At 43.4% G+C, this 17025-nt stretch overlaps 1 protein-coding gene across 1 annotated transcript in view; it reads right to left on the reverse strand.

Moving 5' to 3' along the window:
- Positions 1-17025, reverse strand: part of SLC19A3 (solute carrier family 19 member 3) — a 36740-nt gene that overhangs the window by 12326 nt on the left and 7389 nt on the right. Inside the window, exon 4 of the mRNA XM_029617131.1 lies at positions 11024-11837. Within this exon, the coding sequence (XP_029472991.1) occupies positions 11024-11837 (814 nt within the window). The remainder of the gene's footprint in view (positions 1-11023; positions 11838-17025) is intronic.

Consider the following 17025-nt stretch of genomic DNA (forward strand, 5'->3'; position numbering starts at 1 on the left):
CTTTGTATTGGGGTTTCGTTTCAATTTCTTTATTGCAAAGGAAAGTCCTAATTGCTTATTTGCTAGGCTAAAAAAGGGATATGCTTATTGACTGTGTTTAGGTTGGGGGAAGTAAACAACACACATACATTCAATTTTCAAATATATACATGGGGTACATTTCAAAAGGTGTGGGCATGCGCGTCCATATGCGCACGCTACCTGGCACGAGCACGTGGACATGCCGATTTTATAGCGTGCGCGCCGGCGCGCACACGTTATAAAATCCGGGGCTGTGCGCACGTGTGCTGGATTTTATAATCTGCGTGCGCATGTACGGGCGCTGCACGCAAGGAGGACTTAGGCAATTGCCGCATGGCGACGCATCCTGGCCTTCCCCAGTTCCCTCCCTAAATCCAATTTTTTTTTTTTTTTTTTTTACCTTTCTTCAGTAACTTACTTCAGCACTCGAACTGAAGTAAGTTGTGCACTCCGGGACAGCGAACAATGGAGCTGTGCCGTCCTCCTCCCCCCCCCCCCCCCCCGGCACGCTCCTTCCAAGAGGCCCGGCACTTGAGCGTGTACTGGCCTGCATGCATAAGGCCTGGCCTCACACATAAAGGCCGGAATTTATGCACGCCGGGCATTTAAAATCTGCCTGATACTATTTTAACCCTGCTTCACCGCCTGCACAGATAAGTGCACGTGGATGCTTTTGGTGCACACGCTTTACACTTAGGCAATTTCTCTTTGAAAATTTAGCTGCAAATATATATGGTGAAAACAGCCGTGTACTTTGCAGCCATGCAGGCAAGGAGAAAGTTGCCCCTACCAAAACTAGGTGCCTGATTTGCTCTGCTTTTTCCCCATCAACAGAGAATGGGAGAACAGTCTTAGGGAATCAGGTACTAGATGCTGTAAATCATAAGGGCAATACATTTTCAGAGGTGAGATGTCAAGACCACCCCTCGTTCCTAAGAAAGGCATCCTGCTGGACACAACTTTCTCCTCAGTTATGTTCTGACCAGTAAGAGAATGGAAATTAAAGGTAAAATAAAATCCTGGTTTTGAAAGCTCCCTATCTGCCAGATGATGTGTATAAGATTTCATCTGTACATGCATAGCCTCAGACGTTGAAATGTTCTGGCTGTGGTAATTTATACGGGTAACACATTTTGAGTTTCTGTGCAAAAGCAGATGAAAGAGAGGAAAAAAGAGAAGCTGACAGGTAGAGTAAACAAACACACACATTTGTCTCCACATACAATTTCTCTAGAAAGTCACCCACCATATACAGACCCTTCTGTGCCCCTCAAAATTAAAAAAAAAAAAAACCCTAGCACAAAATTCATACATGCTGTCCAGTCCCTCCCCCAACCCAAGGCCAATCCCCTACATCACCCTAACTCCCCCAGACACGCGCACCTACGCGCACACGTGCTGCCTACTCACTGCAACGCGCTTTCCCCATGCGTCCAACTCACACCAATGGGAGGGTGTGGGAGAGAGGGACTGCACATGAATTAGAAAAAGGAGAGAGAACTGTAATGGGGTAGAGTGGGTAATAGAAGGAGGAGAGAGAAAAATCTCCATGGATGGTGGCGTGGAGTTGTGCAGTCACAAGGAAAGAAAAATGTACTCCTCACATAGTCCTGATACGCACCATCTTCAGAAACATTATTTTAGGGAGGGTCAAGTGATGGAAGTATATGACAGGTGCGCTCTGTTCCTCGTAAATAAATGTTGGAGCAAAAGAATATAGTAAACAATTAAGCACCAAAATAATAAAAGTGAGGAAAGCAGACCTTCATAAAAACATAGCAGAGCAAACACATGAAAGCATGTAACGTTATTTAATAGTCATATTGTGAAAGCAATTTTGCTATAATTAATTTGTATTTATAGGTCTTATTGGTTTTATTGGGTTTTTTTTTAAAGAATTTTAAGTTAATAATCCAACTGCAAGTGATGAACGCCCCAAAGTGGTGAATATGATAGCAGAGAATCGTATCTTAAATGAGACTCGAGTAGAAAACCGTACCAAATGTTCACCTGTTCAGCTCGATGTGCTACGAGTATCATTTGCCTTCCTCAGGGGCAAGGTATGTGCCTTAAAGTGCATGCAGTTTCTAAAAAGAAATAAAATGTAGGCGAGTTCAAACACAACAGATGTAAAATAGCTCATAATATTGCCTGGAGTTACTAAGAGTGCAACGTGGCCAGAGATTTCGCAGGAATCCAATTACACAGGACACAGACTTCATGGGGGTCTGTGCATGATAGACATCATTGAGGTTTGTGTCCTGTGCCTGGGGGAATTGCATGGTGTCCATGGCTGTGATCTTTGTGCCCAAATGACCCCCAAGGGTCATCGGGCATGCCTGGACAAAATGGAGAATCTGTTCGTTAAGAAATCAGTCAATGACATCGGTGTCCGGGATTTCAGCTCCACAGAGTACGGGAGTCTCGGCTATGACCCCTCTTGGTGTCCCCTCCACTACCGAGCTCTGGTCAAGAAGTAGGAGCGGTGAACCGAGCGAGATCCATATCCTTGCATTCCAGATCCAGTTCCTTTCCATTTTCCTTGGTTCTGGGGAAGGACTGGGGTGAGCACCAGGAAAAGTCCAGGAAGCACCGGCCCCGGTCTTTATCCTTGAAGACGTCGGACCACAGGAAGGCGCCAATCTCGTCCATGCCTCCCCCGAAGCGGTCTTGAGCATAGGGTGTTGTACCCTCTGGACAACCCAAGGATCCTCGGTGATCCCCCACCAATACCAGTGAAGGGTTTGGTTCCCCCCTCATGGTTCCGGGGACAATCCGATTCCGCTGCCGCCGCCTCCTCAAGCCATCCTGTCTTCAGCAGCCTTTGAGGAGGAGTTGGAGAGTCAGTCAGCACCTCAGACAAGAAGCCTCCCAGGCAATAGACAGATGCCCTTTCTACTGGCCACGAAAGTATTATCTGCCTACATCCTGAGCAAGACCCCAGCGGGCACCAGCTAGACCAAGGGCACAGCAGCTTGGTGCCTCTCGACCAGCCCCTGCCCCACTTCAGAACCCCACCACAGGGTTTTGACTGGCGAGGGAGTTTGAGCCAGCAAACCCTACCCCAGGACACCGACCCCCCCCCTCCCCTCAGTGGGGGGGGGCCACCTGCAGCTCTTCGCCAAACAGTGGATTTCAGTTACTTCAGACCAATGGGTCCTCTCCATTGTGCAGTAGGGGTACAGGTTGCATTTCCAATGGACTCCTCCACATTCTCCTCCATGTCCTCAGTGGAGATGTTCAGAGAACCGGCAAATAATTCGAGTAGAGCTCTCCGCCCTCTTAATGGCTCAAGCGGTCAAACCAGTAGCACCAGGTCAGCAGGGCAACGGATTCTATTCCAGGTATTTCCTGATTCCCAAGAAAACCAGAGACCTTTTCCCATTCTAGATCTGAAGGCATTAAACCATTTTCTTGTCAGCGAAAAATTCAAGGTGGTCTTGTTGAGAACTCTGATTCCTTTCCTCAAAGCTGGGGACTGGCTCTGCTCCCTCGATCTCAAAGACGCATACACCCATATTCCCATTTCTCTCGCAGATTGGAGGTATCTTCGATTCATTGTAGAAGGGGAGCACTATCAATGTTGGGTGCTGCCCTTCGGCCTGGCATCGGCAACATACCTGGCAGTAGAGAAGATAAGGCCATCGCGGAAAGATTAAATGATTTCTTTGCTTCGGTGTTTACTGAAGAGGATGTTGGGGAGGTACCCGTAATGGAGAAGGTTTTCATGGGTAATGATTCAGATGGACTGAATCAAATCACGGTGAACCTAGAAGATGTGGTAGGCCTGATTGACAAACTGAAGAGTAGTAAATCACCTGGACCGGATGGTATACACCCCAGAGTTCTGAAGGAACTAAAAAATGAAATTTCAGACCTATTAGTAAAAATTTGTAACTTATCATTAAAATCATCCATTGTATCTGAAGACTGGAGGATAGCAAATGTAACCCCAATATTTAAAAAGGGCTCCAGGGGCGATCCGGGAAACTACAGACCGGTTAGCCTGACTTCAGTGCCAGGAAAAATAGTGGAAAGTGTTCTAAACATCAAAATCACAGAACATATAGAAAGACATGGTTTAATGGAACAAAGTCAGCATGGCTTTACCCAGGGCAAGTCTTGCCTCACAAATCTGCTTCACTTTTTTGAAGGAGTTAATAAACTTGTGGATAAAGGTGAACCGGTAGATATAGTATACTTGGATTTTCAGAAGGCGTTTGACAAAGTTCCTCATGAGAGGCTTCTAGGAAAAGTAAAAAGTCATGGGATAGGTGGGTGATGTCCTTTCGTGGATTGCAAACTGGCTAAAAGACAGGAAACAGAGAGTAGGATTAAATGGGCAATTTTCTCAGTGGAAGGGAGTGGACAGTGGAGTGCCTCAGGGATCTGTATTGGGACCCTTACTGTTCAATATATTTATAAATGATCTGGAAAGAAATACGACGAGTGAGATAAACAAATTTGCAGATGACACAAAATTGTGCAGAGTAGTTAAATCACAAGCAGATTGTGATAAATTGCAGGAAGACCTTGTGAGACTGGAAAATTGGGCATCCAAATGGCAGATGAAATTTAATGTGGATAAGTGCAAGGTGATGCATATAGGGAAAAATAACCCATGCTATAATTACACGATGTTGGGTTCCATATTAGGTGCTACAACCCAAGAAAGAGATCTAGGTGTCATAGTGGATAACACATTGAAATCGTCGGTTCAGTGTGCTGCGGCAGTCAAAAAAGCAAACAGAATGTTGGGAATTATTAGAAAAGGAATGATGAATAAAACGGAAAATGTCATAATGCCTCTGTATCGCTCCATGGTGAGACCGCACCATGAATACTGTGTACAATTCTGGTCGCCGCATCTCAAAAAAGATATAATTGCGATGGAGAAGGTACAGAGAAGGGCTACCAAAATGATAAGGGGAATGGAACAACTCCCCTATGAGGAAAGACTAAAGAGGTTAGGACTTTTCAGCTTGGAGAAGAGACGACTGAGGGGGGATATGATAGAGGTGTTTAAAATCATGAGAGGTCTAGAACGGGTAGATGTGAATCGGTTATTTACTCTTTCGGATAGTAGAAGGACTAGGGGACACTCCATGAAGTTAGCATGGGGCACATTTAAAACTAATCGGAGAAAGTTCTTTTTTACTCAACGCACAATTAAACTCTGGAATTTGTTGCCAGAGAATGTGGTTCGTGCAGTTAGTATAGCTGTGTTTAAAAAAGGATTGGATAAGTTCTTGGAGGAGAAGTCCATTACCTGCTATTAAGTTCACTTAGAGAATAGCCACTGCCATTAGCAATGGTTACATGGAATAGACTTAGTTTTTGGGTACTTGCCAGGTTCTTATGGCCTGGATTGGCCACTGTTGGAAACAGGATGCTGGGCTTGATGGACCCTTGGTCTGACCCAGTATGGCATTTTCTTATGTTCTTATGTTCTTATAGTAGTGAGGGCTTACCTCAGAAGGTAAGGGATATACGTCTTCCCTAGAGAAGTTAAGGCCATTGTGGAAGATTAAATGATTTTTTTTGCTTCGGTGTTTACTGAAGAGGATGTTGGGGAGATACCCATATCGGAGAAGGTTTTCATGGGTGATGAGTCAGATGGACTGAACCAAATCATGGTGAACCTAGAAGATGTGGTAGGCCTGATTGACAAATTGAAGAGTAGTAAATCACCTGGACTGGATGGTATACACCCCAGGATTCTGAAGGAACTAAAAAATGAAATTTCAGAACTATTAGTAAAATTTGGTAACCTATCATTAAAATCATCCATTGTACTTGAAGATTGGAGGGTGGCTAATGTAACCCCAATATTTAAAAAGGGCTCCAAGGGTGATCCGGGAAACTACAGATCAGTTAGCATGACTTCAGTGCCAGGAAAAATAGTGGAAAGTGTTCTAAATATAAAAATCACAGAACATAGATCTGTTCGCCCCGGAGAACAGGAAAGTGACTTGGTTCTGCTCCCTGATCCGAGTGGGCAGGGGATTCGTGTTAGATGCCTTTTCACAGCACTGGGGCACTTGCCTCCTGTATGCTTATTCTCCACTGCTACGGGAACTTGCCAGGATAGGTCCCCCTAGTGGTGGAGTGCTGAGCAGGCCACGAGAAGCGGGGAATGCAGGCAGAGTAAGGAGGAGTGCTTGCGAGGGCGACCCCAGGGGCTGGAGTCACAGAGAGTCAGCACGGAAGGTATGACGTAGGCTTACCCGAGAAGTGGTTTCTGACAGTGTAAGAGGACACTAACCCAAGGAGCGGGGGAGTGCGGTACAGTCTCAGAGATAGTCAGTATGCTACCCCAAGGAGCGGGGAGCCGAACGTAGTAATAGTAAAATACAAGGCGCTGTCACCACCTTCTCTGCTGTCACCACCTTCTCTGCTGAAAAGATAAGTTATAAAATCATTTTAGGAAGAGTCACAATGTGTTAATAGTTGTAATATGGTGAACAGAGATAAAGTTGTTTGCGACAAATAAGAGAATTTCTGCAGGTTATTTTAAAAGGGTGTTGGAAAAGGGTAATAAATGAAGTTGTTCTCACAAAAAAAGAAAAAAATATTGAATGGAAAGAGGTACATGACGTAACAAAAAGTGCAAACAGAGGAGAGGGGTTGTAGCCCGTTGCGGGCAAGAGCCCATGAGACTGCAGCACTGAATATTCTGATACCGATTCCCGGGATTTTTAAGAGTGTACGAATATAAGTATTACTGTATTGTGCAGTTTTCCCTCTAACAACTTTTTTTTTTTTTTTTGTATGTTAAATTGAGGGGTGTAGACATTAATTTTTATAGATGAGATACATTGATGACATGTTTTTTTTTATCTGGAAGGCTTCCATTTCAGAACTTCATGATTTTCATTAATGGTTAAATTCATTAGATCCGTGACTCCAATTCACTATCTCTTATGATCAACATAGATTGTCATTTTGGGACATAATGGTTATGAAAAATAGTAATTTCATCCATACCATGATTTATAGGAAGCCCACACATAGGAATAATTTATTGAGATACCAGAGTTGTCATCCTGGGGGTTTCAAGACCGATCTGCCCATCATTCAATTTTTTAGAATACTGTGCATATGTTCCACCCCTGCGGAGTTCAAGTTCCAAGCAAACAGTTTGACTAAAGGTTTCTTTGTACAGGGTTATCGCAGAGCATTATATTCTGATTGGGCAACCCTTATATTCTGATTGGGCAACCCTTATGTTATGCCTTTCTCCAATAAAGGATCTTGGTTTGTGGATTGTATCAAATTCCATTGGCATGTCCTATCTCTACATCAGGTTTTTCAAGAGCCCCCCTTGATCTTGTACACTCGCGGGACAAATATTAGAGATTTTTGTAGTATGAGCAGCACTCCCGTATTTGCCCACTCCTTCAGGCATTCACCAGAATTGGAGACATTTTCCTTGTGGTCAGTGTGACCTTTGTACATTATCATTCATAGATTATACATCTTTATCTCATCCTGTCATTAATTTGAATATTCATACTACCTGTGAATCCAGCAATGTTTGTCACCCAATACATGTGTTCCCTGAACTTCCCTGGTGTATGTTGGATGGACTAAACACTTGATTTGCACTCACATCTGAGAGCACCACAGTTACCTCAAAACCAAGAAGGTACAGGCAGCCATTGTGGGTCATTTTATCTCCAAGAACAGCAGGGGATATTTCTATTGAACACTGTCTCCCTGTAGCATGAATGAGGAGTTTGCATGGTGGTCCATGATTTAACTATCCTTAAAAAAAAAATTTGAGTTTTTCAGCTTTTGTTTTTTTGGCCTGTCTTAGTACTGGTTCATTATTCTTTTTTCTCAGTTTGTAATTTATTTTGAAGTAATTGATATTGTTGACATAATCACATCATCTGACCTCAGATGACTCAGCTTGAGATATTCAACACTGGCATATGCATGCAGTGCTTGTTCATGGAAGTGGGGTGACGGTGTTAACTTGCGCTCACGGTAACTCCAGGTAATGGGGCGGATTTTAAGAGCCCTGCTCGCGTAAATCCGCCCGGATTTACGTGAGCAGGGCCCTGCGCGCCGGTGAGCCTATTTTACATAGGACTACCGGCGCGCGCAGAGCCCCGGGACTCGCGTAAGTCCTGGGGTTCTCCGAGGGGGGCGTGTCGGGGGCGTGTCGGGGGCGTGTCGGGGGCGGTCCCGGTCGTCACGGCGTTTTCGGGGCGTGTCGGCAGCGTTGTGGGGGCGGGTACGGGGGCATGGCTACGGCCCGGGGCGGTCCGGGGGCGTGGCCACGCCCTCCGTACCCGCCCCCAGGTCGCGGCCCGGCGCGCAGGAGGCCCGCTGACGCGCGGGGATTTACGCCTCCCTCCGGGAGGCGTAAATCCCTGGAGAAAGGTAAGGGGGGGGGGTGTAGACAGGGCCGGGGGGGTGGGTTAGGTAGAGGAAGGGAGGGGAAGGTGAGGGGAGGGCGTTAGAGGATTCCCTCCAAGGCCGCTCCGATTTCGGAGCGGCCTTGGAGGGAACGGGGGTAGGCTGCGTGGCTCGGCGCGCGCCGGCTATACAAAATCGATAGCCTTGCGCGCGCCGATCCAGGTTTTTAGCAGATATGGGCGGCTCTGCGCGTATCTACTAAAATCCAGCGTACTTTTGTTTGCGCCTGGAGCGCAAACAAAAGTAGGCCTATTCGCGGAGTCTGAAAATCCACCCCAATATGTGAGCAAGTACTTTTTATGAGTTACTTTACGTCTGTTGTGTTCGACCTCGCCTACATTTTATTTCTTTTTAGAAACTGCAAGCACTTTAACGCATGTACAGCACCTTGCCCCTGAGGAAGGCAAACGAAAAGCATATCCTATCAAGCTGAACATGTGAACATTTGATATGGTTTTCTACATGAGTCTCATTTAAGATAAGTTTTCCTACTGTCGTGTTCACCACATTGGGCTTTGTGTGCTCATCACTTGCACTTGGATTATTGATTAACTTAATTTGTAAAAAAATAAAAATGTGGACAATAAAACCGATGAGACCAATGATCCAATGATTAAAAATTCATCATAGCAAGAGCATGCGAAGTGACTATTAAGTAAAGTTACAGTGCTTTCATGTGTCTGCTCCATGTTTTTATGGAGGACTCCACTTTATTATTTTGGTGATTCATTATTTTAGCATAATTGTTTACTTCCATGATTTGGGTTTGGGTTTTTTTTTGAGTGTGCTAAATAATATAGTAACATGGTTAAGGACAGTGCTATCTTTCGGGGGGGGGGGGGGGGGGGGGGGGGGGGAGATGCATGTTTATCTGAGGGACTACAGGGCGAATCAAGCAGTTGGAGGAAAAAGGTGCCGGCAGTCTGTACTGGCATGACCCCCTGGAAAAATAAAACTCTGGTTAATGACAAATAAACATCAAATTGGCTGATGCGTTTTGCACAGTTGAGATTCTTCTACTTTGGGGTAGGTGATCGTATGTATTTTTATTCTTAATCCAACACACATTCCTCACCTTCACCTCCATGTCTTTTGCTTTAACTTCCAGCTCCCAACTCTTTTCTACCACTGTCTACCATAAAAGTTCCCAGCATGCCCAGAATCTGTTAAAGTACTGACCTCAGCTGCTAGACTTTTCCAGGTCCTGTCATCTTCCTCTGATTCTTAAAGGCTCAACACTAAATCCAACATCCAGGTCCCCTTCCATGTCTCATCCTGTTTTCTAGTAATCCTCACTGCTACCAAAATGAATAGTCATTGTCCCAAACATCTGGCTTCCCCATGCTCATCGAAGTTTAGATTTTAACCATGGTCACTCCATGTAGGTTACCCCAATGCCTTGCTGGAAGCCTGATGTCTTCTTACCACTGCTGTTGGGATCCTAGTCGTCAGTTAATGTAGGTTACCCCAGTGCCTTCTTGGAAGCTTAATGCAGTCTTATTACTGCTATTAGGGTCATAACTGCCACTCCATGCTGGTTACCCCTTGGCTAGCCCCATACTCTGTGGTGCCATTAAGTCATGCTTCCATTATCCCTTTACTTTTTGCAAGTAAGGATCCTCTGTGTTTATACCATAACTTTGTGAAATCTGTTACTGATTTAATTTTCACCACTTAGTCTCTGACAGAATTCAAGGTATCCACCAATCCTTTCCCTTAAAAAAAATATTTCTTGATGTTCCTACCCCTTTAGAACTTCTCTGTCATGATCCCTAGTTTCACGATTTCCTTTCCATTAAAAAAGTCCTTTTTTTTTTTTTTTATTAATATTTAAATCTCTCTCATATTCCCCTTGTCTCTTCTCCTCTAGGATATACATATTTGTGTCTCAAAGCCTCATCTCGTATAGCTTTCAGTGCAGACCCTGCACCATTTTTGGTGGTCTATCCTTTTGGAATTAGGGCCTCCAGAACTGAGGAGAGTATTCTAGGTGACGCCTTTGGAAACTCTGAATACTCCATTGATAAAGTGTTTGGTTTTATTTTATTTTTTCTGGGATTTTATCAGGGTCTATTATACCGATAACAAAAATGGGAGAAATCAGTGAAAAAACACATCTTATTTTTCCAGGTAAATAAAAATAAAAACGGAAAAAGAAGGTCCCTATCCATGGAGTATACCTCTCCACGCTTAATTACTTTAAGAGGAAATGTGGACAATAGGTACACCTTTAAATATTCCTCCTTTTTTAATAGCATAGATGATGCCGAAAAAGGCCAACGGAGAGTGTGCATGCAAATCTATCTCATGCATGGCTCTTGAGGACCTGAGTTAGCCACCCTGACCTACATGATATTTCTTTTTATGCAAAACAGTTTTTGTCTTCCTCCATTATACTCCACCCTCCTAAGTAGCTTAGCATGCAAGATATGCTTTTTCGTTCACAACCAATAGCCCTCCCTTCCTATTTGCAATCACAAAGTCCCACAATAATTCAAACAGCCACCATCACCAATGCAGCTGTTCCCCAAAAAGTCTGACCTCCAAGATCCTATGGCTTTTCAGGATGGCTTACCTAAAAAGGTTGATGCAGCTTCAACTCCTCCATTGTATACTGTAGTATTTTGAGAAGGCTCTATGTGATCCCATAACACCTGGACATAGTTCAGAACCTGATTGTAACCTGCAGTGGCTAATGCCCACCATACTGACCAGTAAAGGAGTTGCTTTGTAGAATAGCATTCTCTTAAGTCTTTGCACAGTTGGAGAAGCACTTTTAAAAAATGTTTGCTCTCTTCATTTTGGTATGAATTATTTTCAGGCACTTTCCCAAAATCAAGTGGTGGATGTTGAGTTACTTTAGACTTCGGGTGGCTCTGTGGTCCATTATTGTTGCATGGAGGTGACGATACATTTGTAGAAACATTTGCTGCCTTCTGATGAAAGAACATGCTTTTCTTAGGCATGGGTAGAAATAATGAGGATATAAATGCTACAGACACCGAAGACAAACTGATAGCATTTAAGTAAAAATAGGAGATGCCAGCAAGAGAGACCAGCAATTGCCCGAGTATTGATCCAACAGTGAACCCAAACAGAGTGATGCTTCTGCAATAGCCAGTCACTCTTTGATAATGGTCTGAGCTGACCACACTGTAAATGTAGGCATAATATGCAACATCGGTGGCTGTGACCATGCCATAGAAGAACTCCAGTGCCTGCATGGATGGTATTCCTTGGGCAAATAACAACAATAGCCATGAAATGATGTAGCTGAGTCCTTGTAATATGATAACTGGCTTATATCGCAAGTAGTCTGTGAGCAAGAAAACAGGAACCAGGATCACCAAGTAAGAGTATGTCCAAACTGGAAACACCTGATGTGTGACCTGTAGAATAAAATAATGTTCTGTTAAATGAAATTGATGCATAAATTGCAAATAAATGTGATTTCTCCCCTTTTCTGGATTGGAGTTGGGGGGAAAACAGTTTAAACTGAATGTTGTGAGCTGCAGCTCTCTCACTGAAACCCATGTGACCAGCTCACCAAAATCTGAATTAATTGCACTTTTACTGGCATTTTTTGGTTCATCTCATTGAGTTTAGGCATAGGTGACCTTGATTTGGATATCCATTTCTTGTTAGATTACTATGGATTAGATTAAATTACAAATGGATGCTGGCCCCATTGCTCAGGCAAATTGTGGCCCCCATCGCTGTGTACATTGTGGCCTCCATCGCTGTGTACATTGTAGCATGGAGATGGTGCAGTCGGGGAGTGAGGTAAGAATGCTAACCACTCCAGTAGTGCTGCTGCCAGACAATGAGCAGCAGTAGGGGTTCATCTGGGATGAGAACCCATCCAGCCTTTGCACCAGTTAAGGTTCCCAAGATACTTACATATGCCATCCAGGGAGAGAAAGACAGTAGAGATGGCTAAGGGAGATGAAAAAAAGAATTGCAAATAGTCTTGTTGACCTCATTGCACTTTACAAACTTGGGAGCATGCAGTGCAGTCTCCTTAAAAAGCTCTATGGCCGGTTATAACTGGGAACTCTAAGGCACGCATGCAAATTTCAACTCTTATCTGAACTTTATTAAATGGGTTTGGAAATCTGTAAAAAAAATCTGATTGGTATGTGCCTGTTCTTATATGGCAAACATATACTGATGTAACTACACAGCTCTAACATAAGAACATAAGAAAATGCCATACTGGGTCAGACCAAGGGTCCATCAAGCCCAGCATCCTGTTTCAAACAGTGGCCAATCCAGGCCATAAGAACCTGGCAAGTACCCAAAAACTAAGTCTATTCCATGTAACCATTGCTAATGGCAGTGGCTATTCTCTACGTGAACTTAATAGCAGGTAATGGACTTCTCCTCCAAGAACTTATCCAATCCTTTTTTAAACACAGCTATACTAACTGCACGAACCACATTCTCTGGCAACAAATTCCAGAGTTTAATTGTGCGTTGAGTAAAAAAGAACTTTCTCCGATTAGTTTTAAATGTGCCCCATGCTAACTTCATGGAGTGCCCCCTAGTCTTTCTACTATCCGAAAGAGTAAATAACCGATTCACATCTACCCGTTCTAGACCTCTCATGATTTTAAACACCTCTATCATATCCCCCCTCAGTCGTCTCTTCTCCAAGCTGAAAAGTCCTAACCTCTTTAGTCTTTCCTCATAGGGGAGTTGTTCCATTCCCCTTATCATTTGGTAGCCCTTCTCTGTACCTTCTCCATCGCAATTATATCTTTTTTTGAGATGCGGCGACCAGAATTGTACACAGTATTCAAGGTGCGGTCTCAACATGGAGCGATTACAGAGGCATTATGACATTTTCCGTTTTATTCATCATTCCTTTTCTAATAATTCCCAACATTCTGTTTGCTTTTTTGACTGCCGCAGCACACTGCACCGTAGATTTCAATGTGTTATCCACTATGACACCTAGATCTCTTTCTTGGGTTGTAGCACCTAATATGGAACCCAACATTGTGTAATTATAGCATGGGTTATTTTTCCCTATATGCATCACCTTGCACTTATCCACATTAAATTTCATCTGCCATTTGGATGCCCAATTTTCCAGTCTCACAAGGTCTTCCTGCAATTTATCACAATCTGCTTGTGATTTAACTACTCTGAACAATTTTGTGTCATCTGCAAATTTGATTATCTCACTCGTCGCATTTCTTTCCAGATCATTTATAAATATATTGAACAGTAAGGGTCCCAATACAGATCCCTGAGGCACTCCACTGTCCACTCCCTTCCACTGAGAAAATTGCCCATTCAATCCTACTCTCTGTTTCCTGTCTTTTAGCCAGTTTGCAATCCACGAAAGGACATCGCCACCTATCCCATGACTTTTTACTTTTCCTAGAAGCCTCTCATGAGGAACTTTGTCAAACGCCTTCTGAAAATCCAAGTATACTATATCTACCGGTTCACCTTTATCCACATGTTTATTAACTCCTTCAAAAAAGTGAAGCAGATTTGTGAGGCAAGACTTGCCCTGGGTAAAGCCATGCTGACTTTGTTCCATTAAACCATGTCTTTCTATATGTTCTGTGATTTTGATGTTTAGAACACTTTCCACTATTTTTCCTGGCACTGAAGTCAGGCTAACCGGTCTGTAGTTTCCCGGATCGCCCTTGAGCCCTTTTTAAATATTGGGGTTACATTTGCTATCCTCCAGTCTTCAGGTACAATGGATGATTTTAATGATAAGTTACAAATTTTTACTAATAGGTCTGAAATTTCATTTTTTAGTTCCTTCAGAACTCTGGGGTGTATACCATCCGGTCCAGCTGATTTACTACTCTCCTGAAACTGCGGCAATTCAAAATCCAAATTTGCATGTGCCCACTTAAAAATTTAGCCATATGAAAAATCAACAGCTACACCCCTGGCATATGTTTCTACTAAGATTCTGGCTGTATAAATCCATCCCAATGTTTCAAAAACATGTAATGTATATTATCCATCAATGAAAGCACAACATAGCTTCATCCTGCCAGCAAGGAAATGCAGAGTCCTTATTCAAACCTTCCAAATTTTAAAGGGTTCGGTCTATGTTATTAAGTCCTTGTCATCGCATACTAAATTTAAATTTCAATCCATGCTCTAAATCAGATTGTATTGCCATAGTTCCATGTATCCCTATGTATGTGAGCATTTTTGGCATGTGCCAGTCAGAGGCCGATACAATAACTTGTGTGTTAAGAGGCCATGCACTGAAATTCAGTGCACAATTTTAATGCACAGATTAATTTTTTTTTAAACTCCCAATGCAATAAGCTAATGCATCAGGAGTTAAACATAGAAATGGTGGCAGAAAAGGACCAAATGGACAATCCAGTTTGCCCAGCAAACGTATGGTAGTATTTGCCACACCATACAAGTCATCCCCATACTTATCAGTTTCCTAGATGTCAAAGTCAGGGCCCTTTTTGGTTGTTGTTTGAGTCCAGTTCCCCGTCACCTCTTGCTGCTGAAGCAGACAGCAATGTTGGAGTTGCATCAAAAGTTTCTGGCTTATTGGTTAAGGTTAGTAACAGCCACATCAGGGAGTTACCCCCTGCTTATTTGAATTCCCAGATCGTAAAATTCAATATCCTTTTTGGTTGCTGTCTGAATTTCTTTACTCTCTTCCTCTTTTCTGCCTGCCATTGAAGCAGAGAGCAATAATGGATTTGCATCAACAGTATGAAGGCTTATTGGTTAAGGGTAGTAATAGCTATACCAGCAAGTTACCCCCATGCATTCCTTTCTTCATTCCCATCCTCTAGCCTTTAGGGATCCACAGTGTTTATCCCATGCCCCCTTGAATTCTCTCACTGTTATTGTCTTCACCACCTCCTCCGGAAGGGCATTCCAGGCATCCACCACCCTCTCCGTGAAGAAATATTTCCTGAATTTGGTCCTGAGTCTTCCTCCCTGGAGTTTCATTTCGTGACTCCTAGTTCTACTAATTTCTTTCCAATGGAAAAGGTTTGTTGATTGTGCATCATTAAAATCTTTCAGGTATCTGAAGGTCTGTAGCATATCTCCCCTGCAACTTCTCTCCTCCAGGGTGTACATATTTAGGTCCTTTAACCTCTCCTCATAAGTCATTTGATGGAGACCACCCACAATTTTGGTTGTCCTTCTCTGGACCGCCTCCATCCTGTCTCTGTCCCTTATGAGATATGGTCTCCAGAACTGAACACAGAATTCCAGGTGAGGTTTTACCAAGGACCTGTTCAAAGGGATTATCACCTCCCTTTTTCTTACTGGTTATTCCTCTCTCTATGCAGCCTAGCATTCTTCTGGCTTTAGCTATTGCCTTGTCATATTGCTTCGCCATTTCTAGATCGCTAGACACTATCACCCCGAGGTCCCTCTCTTGCTCTGTGCACTTCTTGGCATTGAATCCCAGCTGCCATATCTTAGACCACTGTTCAAGTTTCCTTAAATCAGTCTCATTCTCTCTACTCCTTCCGGCATGTCCATTCTATTGCAGATCTTAGTATCATCTGCAAATAGACAAACTTTACCTTCTATCCCTTCCACAATGTTGCTGTCAATGATATTGAATAAAACTGGTCCTAACACTGATCCTTGTGGTACTTTGCTTAACACTGTTCTCTCTTCAGAGAAGGTTCCATTTACCATCACACGCTGTCTTCTATCCGTCAGTCAGTTTGTAATCCATGCCACCACCTTGGAACTCATTCCCAAGCTTCTCATTTTATTCACAAGCCTCCTATGCGGGACTGTATCAAAAGCTTTACTGAAATCCAAGTAGATGACATCGAGCACTCTTCCTCAATCCAATTCTTTAGTCACCCAATCAAAAAATCAATCAGATTTGTCTGACAAGACTTTCCCCTAGTGAATCCATGTCGCCTCGGGTCCAGCAATCCTCCTGACTGTAGATAGTTCACTATCCTTTCCTTCAGTAGAGTCTCCATTAATTTTCCCACCACTGAGATGAGGCTAATTGGCCTATAGTTTCCAGCCTCCTCTCTACTACCACTCTTGTGGAATGGAACCACCACTGCTCTTTTCCAATCACTCGGCACCACTCCTGTTTCCACGTATCTATCTCTTGAACAGGTCCTGCAGGGGACCCGCCAGCACATCTCTGAGCTCCCTCAGTATCCTGGGATGAACCTCATCAGGCCCCATGGCCTTGTCCACTTTCAGTTTTCCTAGCTCTTCCCATATATTCTCTTCTGTAAACAAAGTTTCATCTACTCCATCTCCAGCTATGGTCTTGTCAACCAACAATGGTCCTTCTCCAGGGTCTTATTTAGTGAATACCAAACTGAAGTATTTGTTTAATATTTCTGCCATTTCTTCATCTCTCTCTACACATTGCTCCTTGTCACCTATTAATTTCACTATACTACTTCTGGCCTCCCTTCTTTCTCTGATTATATCTGAAGTGTTTTGTCTCCTTTCTTTACCTCTTTGGCAATTATTTCTTCCGCTTGACTTTTTGCTTGCTTGATTTTACTTTGTCTCCCTCATTTTTAACAGATGTTCTTCTTGTTTTACTTTTTTAGAGATCCTTTATATGTC

The sequence above is a fragment of the Rhinatrema bivittatum genome, chromosome 9, assembly GCF_901001135.1.
Source record: "Rhinatrema bivittatum chromosome 9, aRhiBiv1.1, whole genome shotgun sequence".
NCBI classification, from domain to species: Eukaryota; Metazoa; Chordata; class Amphibia; order Gymnophiona; family Rhinatrematidae; genus Rhinatrema; species Rhinatrema bivittatum.